This window comes from Dromiciops gliroides, chromosome 3 (genome assembly GCF_019393635.1).
Source record: "Dromiciops gliroides isolate mDroGli1 chromosome 3, mDroGli1.pri, whole genome shotgun sequence".
NCBI classification, from domain to species: Eukaryota; Metazoa; Chordata; class Mammalia; order Microbiotheria; family Microbiotheriidae; genus Dromiciops; species Dromiciops gliroides.
This window is the reverse complement of record NC_057863.1, coordinates 569,506,912-569,520,668: the sequence shown is the minus strand read 5'-3', so window position 1 is coordinate 569,520,668 and position 13,757 is coordinate 569,506,912. Positions and strand designations below refer to the sequence as shown.

General features: G+C 34.9%; 1 protein-coding gene across 6 annotated transcripts in view; it reads right to left on the bottom strand.

Moving 5' to 3' along the window:
• The window catches only part of FNDC3A (fibronectin type III domain containing 3A), a 180,556-nt gene that overhangs the window by 73,769 nt on the left and 93,030 nt on the right, over positions 1-13,757 (bottom strand). The window contains exon 1 of one of the 6 annotated variants that reach the window (XM_043992465.1): positions 2,467-2,589. The exons of the other annotated variants lie outside the window; for them this stretch is intronic. Coding sequence (XP_043848400.1) covers positions 2,467-2,473 — 7 coding nt within the window. The 5' untranslated portion in view covers positions 2,474-2,589. Of the gene's footprint in view, positions 1-2,466; positions 2,590-13,757 lie in introns of those variants that run through there. 6 annotated transcript variants of the gene reach the window in all.

The following is a 13,757-nucleotide window of genomic DNA, read 5'->3' as shown; positions in this document are numbered from 1 at the left end:
GAAAGAATGAGGTATTAGGAGTGGTCACATACTTCCCAGCTAGGCTGGATCAGGACAGTGATCACTATTCAGACTCTGACCCCAAGTCCTAGTTGCAGGCAGTAAGTACTACTCCCAAACACTCTTTGCAACTGCAGATAAGGCGTCCTTTGAAGACCAGGGATAGGTTAGATTCTCTCTGTGGCTCTACCTTAAGGATAAGAATTGTACAGGGGAAGCAGGGAGGCTGATTGATACAAATTACACCACATTTGAGGGCAGCTAAGTAGTGAAGTGGATACAGTACCAACCCTGGCATCAGGAGGACCTGAGTTCAAATCCAACCGAAAATGCTTATCAGCTCTGTTACCCTAGGCAAGTCACTTAACATTGTCTCAATTTCCTCATTTGTAAACTGAGCTGGAGAAGGAAATGGAAAAACCACTTCTGTCTCTTTGCCAAGAAATCCCCAAATGGGGTCACAGAGAGTCAGACATGACTGAAATGACAACAACAAAATACCACATTTGAGTGCTTTGGGAGATGAAAATATTATGTCCTTAGTTTCACTAAACATAATATAGCTGTCACTCAAGAATATTAGATTATTTTGCCTTTTAAAATGTCTATTTTAACCTGTTTTTATTTTTATGAATTTCTTCCTTTTCATGGATAACAAAGACAATATTGCTAGCAACCAGTACTACTGAATTTTGAAAACCATACTCCTGAAAACAATTAGCGCCCTCAATCACTCTTACTTTATAATTTTACAATTACTTTAACGATCATAAGTCCAGATTAAAATTACCCTTCGTTTGTTGATGCATTTTAATCTCACTAAAAAAATGCCTCATTCATCTCTTACACAGCCATTTTAAAGTTTACAAACTTTTCTTGACAACCACCCCGTGAAGTAGGTAGTATAGGTAATATAAACCAAATTTTATAAAAAAGTGAGGTGATTTTGTCCATAATCACATCACTTGTCAGTTAGAGGACCTGAGGCTTGAACCTAGGTTTATCTGACTGTATTTGTATTTATCCAGGGCAATACGAGGTATCTTTTAACAACTCTTAACTAGAAATCAAGACAATGTCATTTCTATATCAATATTAATTGTTGATATTTAATTGATATAATTAAAATGACAAGTCTTCAAAAAAGGCTCTCTCACATTTTGTAAATGATATCTGACAACATATTTTACTTCTGATGAAATCTGTAAGCACAGATTGAATCAACTGGAATATCTTAAAAATGGTTCTTTCAAAGTGAGAATAATTTCATTCTGGATTTCCCGTGGAGCCATAACAATTCATTCAAAATCAAGATTCAACTCAAGTAACTGGTTGAGTACATAATATCAAATTAGTTTTCTAAAGATAAGCTATTAACTTTTGTCCATATGTTCTACTCTTAATAACTTGTGTCCTAGACACAGAAAGAAGTAGGTTTAAAAAAAAAAGTTTTATTCTGATTCCCTGAACCCAAATCATTAACTATAGTTAATACTTAAAACATTAATCTGTAACAACATATTTAACACATCATACAAAAACCCAACCATTATATAAAATAACTTTAAAAATTATTTCACGGCAGTAGATCTGTGTGCAAAGAAAAAAGGACAACAGTTTTTGTCAATTACCTTTGTTTAAACAGTGATACACACATATATCTTGGTTTACAAAGCTTAAAGTACCATACAAATGAGCCATTGTAATTTTCTGACTAAAGTAAAAATTAAAAGTGCAAAACAAAAACAACCCTGTCCCATACTGAGAAATCCAGAATCTGTACTAAATCAACACAGTGAATAGACACACCTGTCCTAAAAAGAAATTTTGAAACTATCAATGTTTCTTGGCAGCTTCTTAACTTATTTTCTTAAGAACAGAACTGATTTGAAATCATGCAGCTGTCAGTTATTTTGGAAAGCTAATTTAAAGTCCTACTTGTAAACAGCACTGTACCGTTTAGGAAAAATATTTTTCAATTGAATTTGACACTTAAAAAACAACAAAATACCTTAAAAGCACCACAAAAGACTTAAATTAACATTCTTTTCCTTAAGTTATTATTTTTAAAAACCTAATCCTTTTGCTTTACTTATTTTAATTTTAAAGTTCCATCTAAAGCAGGTTTTCATAATGGACTCCAAAATAACTCAGATAAAAATTTCCTGTTCCTCTTAAAATACACCAAATACTTAAAAAACAACAACAAAAAAACAAAACAAAAAAAACCTCGGAACATCCACACGCAGTACAAAAGCAAGTACTAGAAAGAGAGTATTCTGTGGAATGTGAAACCCCTTCTAACTATATACAATTCTAGCAATTTTAACCACATGGCAGCAGTTCACATTTCCATTGCTATTTCTGGCACATATTCAAGAACACCGAATGTTTTTAGATTAATACCGTGCTTTCTATGTTTTTAAATAAAACCAGAATGTTCTCAAAACAGTCAGCAAATCTTACCACTCATTTTGTTTTTACAGTAGCGGCAGAGGACAAGAGAATCCGGCAAGACAACGTTGTACACGTTAACTGCTTTAATTGGAGGATGGTTTTGTTTTTTTGCAAAGCTGTAGGAGGAAAAGCTCCTTTGACCGAGTCACATGATGCTATCATGTGACCTGCCGTGGAAAAAGAAAAAAAGACAAGCCTTCCTGTGCACAACAGCTTCCTTTACTATTGGCCGCAGAAAAGAAATGTCGTCAAGCCCTGCATTGTAGTTTGCTTTGATGGAATTCTACCTTAAAATAGTACCTAAGCAGTGAATTCAAAAGTCTGTAAAATTAAATGATAGGAATAGCTGTATTTGAAAAAAAAAGTATGGTATTATCTCAGCAGCTGTCTTCTATAACATGCACTTTCATTTGGTTAGCATACTCTTCACTTAAAAACCTGTGCCCTTCACTTAGTATTATTTCTATTCTGATAAATGCTGCAATTAAAAAATATAAAATAAAAACTACTTTTTAATGGGTTATTTTTAGCTTTTAAATCTTCTTTCAAACATAACTGCTTAATGAATGCACACAACACATAAAACATGGAAATGCACATTTGTCAGTCTACTCCCTAGAGGAATAAATATTTTAAGGTGGCATGTCATATTTAGTATATCTTATACTAATAACATAAACGAACACTTTTTGTGTAGATACACCACTTTTATGTAGAACCACTTTTTGTGGTTCAGTTTTCCAACCTCCCCACTCCCCTCCCCATCTCCCACTTTCACACAGACTTTCTCATTTGATACATGTTTGCTTTAAGAAATTTCTTTTTGTAAATTTATTATAACCACTATAAGGAAAATATCTCTATGGCAGACAAGTAATTTCCAATCAAATTTAGGAAGGAATCCTATATTGCTCATAACATTTCTCATGACTATCAGAGAAACTGTCAAATAAAGGTACAAGTCATGCATGAATAATCTGCCAAGTAACTGTTTTAGTTTAGGGCAACTCATGGAAGACTAAATCATAAAAGGGAAAAGAGAAATCAAGGAAAGAAATATTATGGAGAAACAGAATGATTCTGTTCTAGTACTCTAGAGACATAGTTTGCTCTAATCTCTTTCCATGTATAGGATCACAGTGTTTTGAGTTAAAAGACCCTTCTCTATTTCCTGTTTTCTTCCTTTTTGCTGTGCCCCAAAAGAATTCTGAATATCTTCAACAAAGGAACACTTAAAATTATCTGGCAGGTCATGTAATTCCATGTATAACAGAAAACTGGGTTCAAAATAGGTCAGGGACACTGGCTTTTGCAGGACAATTTAGGCACAAAAGGTAGATACAATGGAACTGATAATCCATCAAACTATAAACACTTGCAGGCTGTACACTCATCTTAAAGAAAAAGAATTCATTATGTGCCTATCATGTGGAAACAACTGAGTTAGGCATAGTGAGGAAGAAAGAAATAAGACATGGAAGGAGTTTAATGACCATGCTTTTTGGCAAAGAGTAAGAGCAGTTAAAGGAGTGTGAAAAGAAATGGTTGTTAGTGAATTTAATATACACGTGTATATTAATACTCATGTATGTTAAAGTGGTAAACAAAAGGTTATTATGTATGTGTATAATTTCTCCCAGAGTCTACTTCTACTGCTGTTATTTACAAATTAAAGGAAATGAAAATTAGTAGCAAAAGTGAAGTTTGGGATTGTTTGTGAATGTCAGTTTTTATGTGCTTCCTTTCCCTCTATTAGCATAGATTAGAAAATTCTATAATCATATTTCTTAGGAGTTTAGATGTCTCTATAATAGGCACAGTACAAATATAGTTTAAAAACTTATTATGTAGAACAACTTAATAGAATGAATTTGATCTCATAAGTTTTTTTGCTTTAAAGTGAATTGCTTTACTGATTGAAAACATTGAAATGAGACATATTTGACCAGTTGTCTCTTTCTATACAAGGATATTTTCCCATTATTTTTGCATTCCCATTAGAAATCTGCAGCGTCTGTGATATTAATGTATATGGATGCTGCAGGTCATGCACACTGCTATTTTTAGCAGAGCAATGATGAATCATTCTTGCTTTGTTATCCTGGTAGGATATAGTACTTGGGATTCACTGCAGTATATTAGGTTAATCATGTCTCTATAACTCAACACCCACACTTTGACATCACACTGGCAAATGATATGAATCAAAGACTCAAGCCCCAATAGATAAAAAATAAAGGCCACAGAGCAGAAACAAGAGTACCTTCTGACGTAGTAACACATTCATCTAACATGGACAGACTACAGGAAATCAATAGTCCTCAGATCTAAGATTCCAGGATTTTATTTTAGGTTTAACACATAAGATAACAACAAAAAACTACATTGTTAAAAACTGTGTTTGGGGGCTTTAAAAAAAAAGACAACCACCTATTAATAAGTGTTACAAATAAAGGACAATCATAGGGAAAAAACCTTAGGGCATAAAAATTTCCTTATATGCAAAATAAAAAATTTGGCCTAGATAATCTTTTAGATCCTTCCAAGTAAATGCCAAAATCCTATAAGAAAATCTGATGAAAATAAATGAAAGAAAATACTGCAAAAAAAAAAAAAAAGGGTTTTTTTTGCATCAAGAAAAGCAAAAGAAGAATTTGGTTTTAAAGGTTATCATGTAAATATAAATATTTAATTGATTTATCATACTATCCACTGCAAAATGGAAGTGGAAGGACACAAGTATTTCTGAAATACATTTAGCATTGGAATTCACTTGAGTGTCCCTGATGTGCCAGCAATATATCACTCTTCTCTTTGGTAGTTTATTCTTCAGCAGCACTCCTCCTTCTAGGCACTGATATTTTTCTCTAAAATATGGAATTTGCCTGAGAGCATAGATGCAGGGCATAAGATTTATTAGAGCCAGAAGTGCAGCCACAGCCCCTTTGAGACCTCAGTAATTTCTCAATGCCTCAGAACTAACCTTTCTGGGATACTAGCATAGTGTCACAGTGCCCTCAGCCAGCATTCACCTCAGTAACGTTCTTTGGGCTACTTACTGTACTTAGGTCTTGGTGAATTGTGTGTGGTTCTTTAACCAAGCAACCAAAGACTATCTTTTCACTTGATTTTGAAAGAAATGATTTGATTTTTTTTTTTTTTTTGGTGAGGCAATTGGGGTTAGGTGACTTGCTCAGGTTTACACAGCTAGTAAGTGTCAAGTGTCTGCGGCTGCATTTGAACTCAGGTCCTCCTGAATCCAGGACCAGTGCTCTATCCACTGTGCCACCTAGCTGCCCCTAATGAAAAGAAATGATTTGAAAAAGAGAGTAAAACTAGTTAGAAAGACCCACATGTGATGTTTAAAATCTAAATTGTGGTCGCCTTAAATTAGATGCTTTAGCATCAGTCCTTGGGCATTAAACATTTATTAAAGCATTCCCATGGAGTTCAGAAAGTTAAGAAAAAAGCCTATTTAGCCTAGAGTTCCAGCCTGGTCTGGTTCTTCCTCAAGTCCTCTGCCACAAGCCTGCTTCAATCACCAACTCTCTCCAGCAAGCTGATTGCGGAAGCTTTTTATAGGTCTGGAACAGAGGCGGTCCTTACACACTGCTTCAAGCTGATTGGTTGGCATCATCCAAATCCATTGGTTCTGAAGGTGTTCTCAAGGTGTGATTACGATCCAGTTAACTTGAAGTAGGCCAATCAGCAGTTAATCACTCTCACTTGATTTAATCGGTCTAGATTAATCTCTAGATTAATTAAGCAAACCCTCCAAGGATGTTACATTTCCTTAGTTTGACATACTTTTGCTCACAGTCCGTATAACAGAAACTGCATTTTTCAACTCAGCTCTATTACTATAGAATTAAATGTCTGTATATAATATTATTTTGCCTTAAGTCACAAGTTCCTAGATCAATTAAATGATATTAAGCAGAACACATGTTTTTCATACAGTGAAGACCAGCTATAATCACAAAGAAATTAGTCACAGGTACATCACTTGAATAATTTTTCTAGACATTATACTCAATTTTTCAAAAACACTTGACTAGATTGGGCCCAATTTGTCTCTAATTTATATATTTTAGTCATTTGTCATGATTAAAGAGCATATTAATACATTTAAATTTGATTATATATATGTGTGTGTGTATATACACACACACACACACACACATTTTTTTTTTGCGGGGCAATGAGGGTTCAGTGACTTGCCCAGGGTCACACAGCTAGTAAATGTCAAGTGTCTGAGGCCAGATTTGAACTCAGGTCCTCCTGAATCCAAGGGCTTGTGCTTTATCCACTGCACCACCTAGCTGCCCCCTTGATATATATTATGATAGCAAAAAGTGTCCTTGTCTCTGAAGTATTTCAATAAGACATGTACATTAAGCAATCAAAGGATCAATAGAATCACAGGATTTGGAGCTAGAAGGGAATTTAGGAAAGAGTTCATCCAATCTCTCCATTTTGCAGATAAAAAAAAATTGGGACCAAGAGAGTCCAAGGATGCAGAAAAATTTGTAAACAGAGAATCTATCATTCTGATTCAAATGTACTTGGTAAAACCATGTCACTATATTGGAACAATGATAAAAAATTTGCCTTGACCTATTTATAAAAATCATTAGTTTTATCAGACGATGTTCAAGAGTTGAAAAGATATACTTACTCCATTTGATGTGGGATATTTCTATCGACACAACTAACATATTTATCAGTACAGATTAATATGAAACATCAATATATCCTAAACATGGAATACTATCCTACTTATGGGCTTTTGCCAGCTCTTTGATTATAAGACTTTTTAAACAGTTTTACTCACTTTTCCCACCACCCCTTTTAAAGACTGGTTAACATTATGTAAGCCTTATCATCAATCCTTTTTTTTAAAATCAATTTTTTTATTATCCTCATAAACAGACTCTAAATCCTATTTATTTTTATAAGTCATGGAAATAGAAAGCTAAGGCCTACTTAATCAGCAGCCACACCCACCCAATTTTTCTCTCTTCCCTGGAGTAACTCCCACTGAGTTACTAGTCAATGCTAGATGAACCTGTCTTTAAGCTGGGGAGAGTGTTACCAAGAGCCAGGGTGATCAGCATCAATTTTCCCAGAGAAAGTTGTATGCTGGTCTCAGTAGTCCCAAAGTAGGAAAATTGTTACCTTTCTGGGATATATGAGTTATAGGGGCTTATCAAAGCATGGGAGACCAACTTTGAACTTAAGTCTTATGACATGTAAAACCATTTACCTCAGATCTATCAGACCAGTCCCTTTTCTTCAAGTCATTTACCCCCATTTCATTTACCTATATTTTGATTTTCCATTTATTGTTCCTAATTATTTACTTATCTTGTTTTCTTACTTTTTCACATCCTTGACTCCTTTCACACTCAGTCCACAAATCCGATCTGTGGCCACATCTTGTCATTTCTACCTTTACAACATTTCTCACGTATGTTCCCTTCTGTTCTCTCTTATGGCCACTACACTGGTGATTAATGAATAGCCTCCTTTCTTTTTTTCCGAATCATCTGATAATTTTTATTCAAATAATAAACATTTTTATTTATAGTTCTGAGTTCCAAATTTTATCCCACCCCCTCCCTGAGGAAGTAAGCAATCAGATGTGGATTATGTAGGTGCAATTATATAAAAAACTTTGTCATTTTGTACAAGAAAACTAAAAGAATGAAAGTGAAAAATAGCCTGCTTCAGTCTGTGTTCAGTCAAGATCAGTTCTTTCTTTGGAGGTGGATAGTATGCTTCATCCATAGTCCTTTACTATTCTCAGCAATACAATGATGATGATCCAAGACAATTCCAAGTCATTCACAGTTCTTCATCAAACAATATTAATAGCCTTCTTTCTGGTTGGTTTCCCTGACTCAAGCCACTCCAGTCCATCCTCCATCTGCCAAAGTGATCTTCCTAATGTGAAGGTTTGACCACGGCATACACCAATACACAATAAAATGCAGTGACTCCCTATAACCATGATCAAACATCTTATCTTTTGTTTGACTTTAAGTCACTTTCTAACCTGGCCCCTTCCTACCCTTTCAATCTTCTTCTATTTGACTCTCCTCAGAGTACTCTATGGCAGTGACACAGGCCTTCCTAGCTCTCCTATGATGCTCCATTTCTGGACTCTGTGTACTACTTCAGTGGCTAACCCCCTTTCTTGGAAAGTTGTCATCTCTGGTTTCCTTCAAGACTTTAAATGCAAGAGACTTTTACCAATTCTGTCCATTATTAGTGCCTTCTCTCTGAGATTCTCTCTCACTTAAACTGCATATGTTAACAGCTGTTTGCATACTGACTTCCTGCTTAGAATATTAATTCCTACAGGGTAGGAGCCATCTTTTTTACTTTCTTTGTATCCCCGGGGTTTAGCACATTGTCTGGCACATAGTAATCACTCAGCATGCTTGTTATTTGATTGAAATGAAGCTGTCACACACAAACACTCCCTATCCCCCAAGTTGATATATGTTATCACAAAAACCCCAAAAAACCCTTCTATGGAATGTCTGGATAGTGATGCTGAAGGAAGGATTTTTGCATGCAATAAGCACATGGAGTTCTATAAGATCCCAAAATGACACAGTCTTTTGAGAAGTTTCTTCTCACTAGATTTCTTCAAAGAACAGATAGATGAATACTTATTGGGTAAACTGTAGGGAGTATTCTTGCTCTGACTTGATGGCCCTGGAGTCTTCTTCCAACTCTGAGGCAGTATACATTTTATTCTATAGGCTACAGGGTACCAATGAAGGTATCTGAGTATGAGTAAAAAGAATAAGTGGTATTTGGCTAAGATTTAGCTACAGATGTAAACATGAGTTGAAGAACGAAAGATACTTATATTTCAGCACTTCAATGGCTCTTTGATCTCATTGACATGGATAATTCCTCCAAAAGCAGCCTACCCATGCCTTCTTCTATAAATCATCCAAAGGGGGTCTACATCATTGTGCTGGAATACTTCCTCAAGATCTCTTACACCAAAGGTGTCAAACTTCCTTCCCTCAAAACTCCCAAGTGTGGTCAGAATAAAATTAAAATGTAACTAGAAAATGTTTAACAAAATAAATAAGATTACAATACAACATAGATGATGTTATTTCTGTGATTTTCTAAGTCAATACGCAGCCCATAGGGAGGCATCTATTTCTATTTGAGTTTGACACCACTATCTTAAATAGTGGTTAACATTAGAACAGGTTTGGTTTCTCATTTATCGCCTTGCCTTCTTCCTACATGGCTGAATCAACCTTTTTTTGTCCACAACAATTCAAGATTTTGATATCTTACATCCTATTTCTTGCATTCATTATTGATATTGTGCTGCAGTCTATTTAAACCCACTATTCATCTGTGCATTGCTCTTTGGATGACCTGAAATTCTGATTCTTTAGAGCCATAAAGAAGCCAGCCGGAAGAAAAATAACACAAATATAGGTATTTTGTTTAGGTGAGAAGATTTGGGGTGGTTGAAAATGATGTATGATTCACCAAATAAAATCTGGTCCACTCTCATAATTTTATCCAATTCTGGGTCAAGCTCATTGTTAATCTAGAGCAGAGAGACTGACCAGTCCAAGGGGCTGTCCATCTAAATGCAAATCAGAGTAAAAAAGACAGGCATTCTTTTCTACTTTTATTTTTCTTTTAAGAAGGGGTTTTATGCTTAACCACTGTTTCCAAACATGGAGTTGAGATCTGAGCCTGGACCCATGATGTTACCACAAAAATGTAGAAATTGGTAATACCTGATTTAAAGAACTTGCCAAAATCTTTTGCATACATTCTTCAAAACTGAAGTTAAAAACACCTCCACTATAGTTTATATGTTTTAAAGATTTTATATTTTTCCACAGCTCATTAATATGTATTGGGTAAATATAGTAGCACAGAAATGATACCTACATGTTTAATGGAAACAAGTGTTCTATTTGAAAATAAAGTAACTGGTTTATTTATTTAAATGACTTTGACAGAACTGATAAACTAATTTTCCCTTTTGAGGGATTCATTATACGTACATTATACACATTTTGTTAGTGATAATGCCTATGTAATGTACTCCATTGACTGTATTCTCTTATTATGCTTCAATTACTCCACTGGGTAGAAAAACACCAGCTATAAAGAGGAGTCATGAGAAGGAAGAAGGAAAAGAAGACACCTTTAATTGGCCCTTTGGTCTACCTGTATAATCATTTCATAATTCTTCCAAGATTATTAATATATCTCATGCTTTGGATGATTCCAAAAAGTTGGAATCCTTAGCAACATAGTCACCAGTGGGGAGAAGTGAATGCAAGATGGAGCTTGTTTATAAATATGCTGATAGTGATTATGTCATGTGGACTATAGAGTTAAGTATGTATGACTATGTATTGCTATAATGTATTATTTTATATTATAGAAAATGTAAGGGTCTTTTGTTTGGGACTCATTCTCCTTGTGGCTTAAGGGAACAAACTGATGACCAATAAAGCAAAGAACTCCCCATGAAAAAAAAAAGAAGAAGGGGTTTTATGAAAGAGAAGGCTATTCAATTATAATAACTAAGTTTGGCCCAAGGGAAGAGTAGAAAAAATGTATCTCTCTCCCTCCTTTACAGAGGTAGGGAACTATGAGTATGGAATAATACATTTATGTGTGTGTTTGTGTGTGTGTGTATGTGTGTATTGTCAGGCATAGCTAGTACGTTGGTTGGCTCTGAAGAACTATTTTTCTCCTTTTTAAAAATTCCTTATTACAAGGGACAACTCTTGGGGAAGGGAAGAAGGGAGAAACAGAAATAAAGGTGATATGAAAATAAAAGATGCCAATACAATGTGTATTTTTTTAAAGACAGAGTTTTAGTGAAAGGAAAACAAAATCCCTAGATAAAAACAATTTCTCCAATGAGCAACATGTTCCCACAAGGTGCAGTTCACAGAAGAAGTAAATCTTAGTCACAACTTGAATATCAAAGTTCTTCGTGCCCTGAACTTATTACAATCATTTTCTGATATACTGGTTTCCACTCCCTGCCTTTTCTCTGTTTTCTGAAAACAGTTAAGTAAAATTGACCTCTACAGCATATGCAACATTTTATAGCTGTGGTCTCCTCCTTTCTTGCCATGAAAAGGGTAAGTGAGGCTCCCATCCAACAAACATTTATTAAGTGCCTATGTGTGAGGGAGTTAAGAGAGCAAGTGGTTAATTGTGGTTCACTCCATTCCCACAATTAACCACTTGCTGTCCTAATCCCCTTAATTCCCTCCATTTTTCACCTGCCAAATGTGCCAGGCACTGTGCTAAAGCACTGGACACACAATTAATTAGAGAATCCATATAGATCCTCAAGAAGCTTACAATCTAAAGGGGGAGATAACATGGATATCATGTTATATCCTCTGGTTTTTAGAACCAAGATTGTTTAATGTAAGTAATTTGTTCTTTTGACTTTTCATCTCCTTGTTTTCGCCTCTCGGGCTTGTTAGGCCATACTCTTTTGAGTGGTTTTATATTTCAACTAAGAGGCTACATGATATTCAAAGACTTGATACATTCTGTACAATGCCATAAGCAAACATAATATCTGGAAGAAAAACACTCCTGTAGGGAATCCTTCTTTCATTTGGACTTTACAATGAACAACCTCCAACAGTGGCAAATACTTTTGGTGAGTATCCATTTACTTGTTTTATGCCTTGACTGATGATTAATAAGAGGATTCTCAAATTACTGCATGCACTAGTTCAAGGAACTTTTTTTAAACACAAGCAAGGGAGGAGTCTTTGATTTTGAATTTTGTTCTATTAAACTAAATGCTTTTTTATAGTTTATAATAAATATAATAGCATCCTGTACTATCTGCACATTTAGGCAATTGTGTGACTATATTGACATTGTAGGGCTGCATTTGTGACTTTCCATTTCTCTTCTTATATTAATTAAAGATGCTCTCACTACAAACATAACTAGCTGTCATTAAGAGTTTGTAGATCTGTTAAAGTAGGAATATGTATTGGTAGATTCTAATTTTTAAAAAAATTATTCAACTGGATCCTAGTGGAGCCCCAAATACAAAAAAAGCATTAAAAATTTACTTCAGGCAAAAATGAATTTTAATGACATTTTTCAATTCTGATCAAATCATTAGGAAGCACAGTTCTATACTAAAGGCTAATTGGAATTTTTACAGATAGACATTTATACAACTTACTCATTCTATTTTTACAAAATGAGAACAGTATTTGGGAACAACACAATGAACTGTAACAATTCATATTAAGATCTATTTCTCTGTTACAGCAATGGAAACAATTTAGCATCTGGGCACCAAAAATACTGTTCTTTAAAGGAACACAGGAAAATAACTACTTATATTCTGGTCCCATTTTAAAAACAGGTTTTGTTAAAGTTAATTTAGAAGCAGACATTTTCTTACTCAGAAACCCATTTACCTACAGAAGTAATGTTATTGATGGCTAGATTGTCATGCAAACCCACAAAAGCTGAAATAAAATAGCTGAAATAATACACTACAATGGGAAAAGAGGGAAAGAAAACACAATATGTGGAATCGCCTTTTTCCTCTGAAACTTTTGGACTTAAAAAAAAAAAAAAGCTAGCACCAGCTCTGGAATCAAAATGACCTGAATTCAAATCTGCCCTCAGACACTTAGCACTGTGACCCTAGGCAAATCACTTAAACCTGATTAACTCAAAAAGGGGAGAGGGAGAGAGAAGAGCTTCAAAGTGGTCTTCTTATCTTCAGTCTCCCCACCTTTCCAACACATTTTTTACACTGATGCCAATTAAAATTTTAAATGCACAGGTTTGACAGTGAAATAATACATGAAAAAGACTTTGTAAGCCTTCAAGTCCTATATGCATGTCTGTTGCTAGTACATTTCCTTGCTCCAAAACCTTCAATGGTTCCCCAGATCCCAAGGGATAAAATACAAACTTCTTAGCATGGCATTAAAGGCTATCTCTAGCCTAGACTCAAAATTTGTTCTATTCTGATTCAATAGTATTAAGTATATTATGAAGAAAATGCAACACAACAAAATTAATGAGTGCAGTTCCCATGGCCTTCAAGTGTTTGCAAGCTGAATTCAATAACTGGGTGTGTGTGTGTGTGGGGGGGGTTGAGGCAGCCAAAAATGAAATGAAGGTTCTTCCCCTCCTCACAGTCTTAGCTCCTCCATCTTCTCCAGAAGGATCCCCATGCTGTGCCAGAGATCATCTACTTGGAGGGACATTCCTTATCAGCTGTT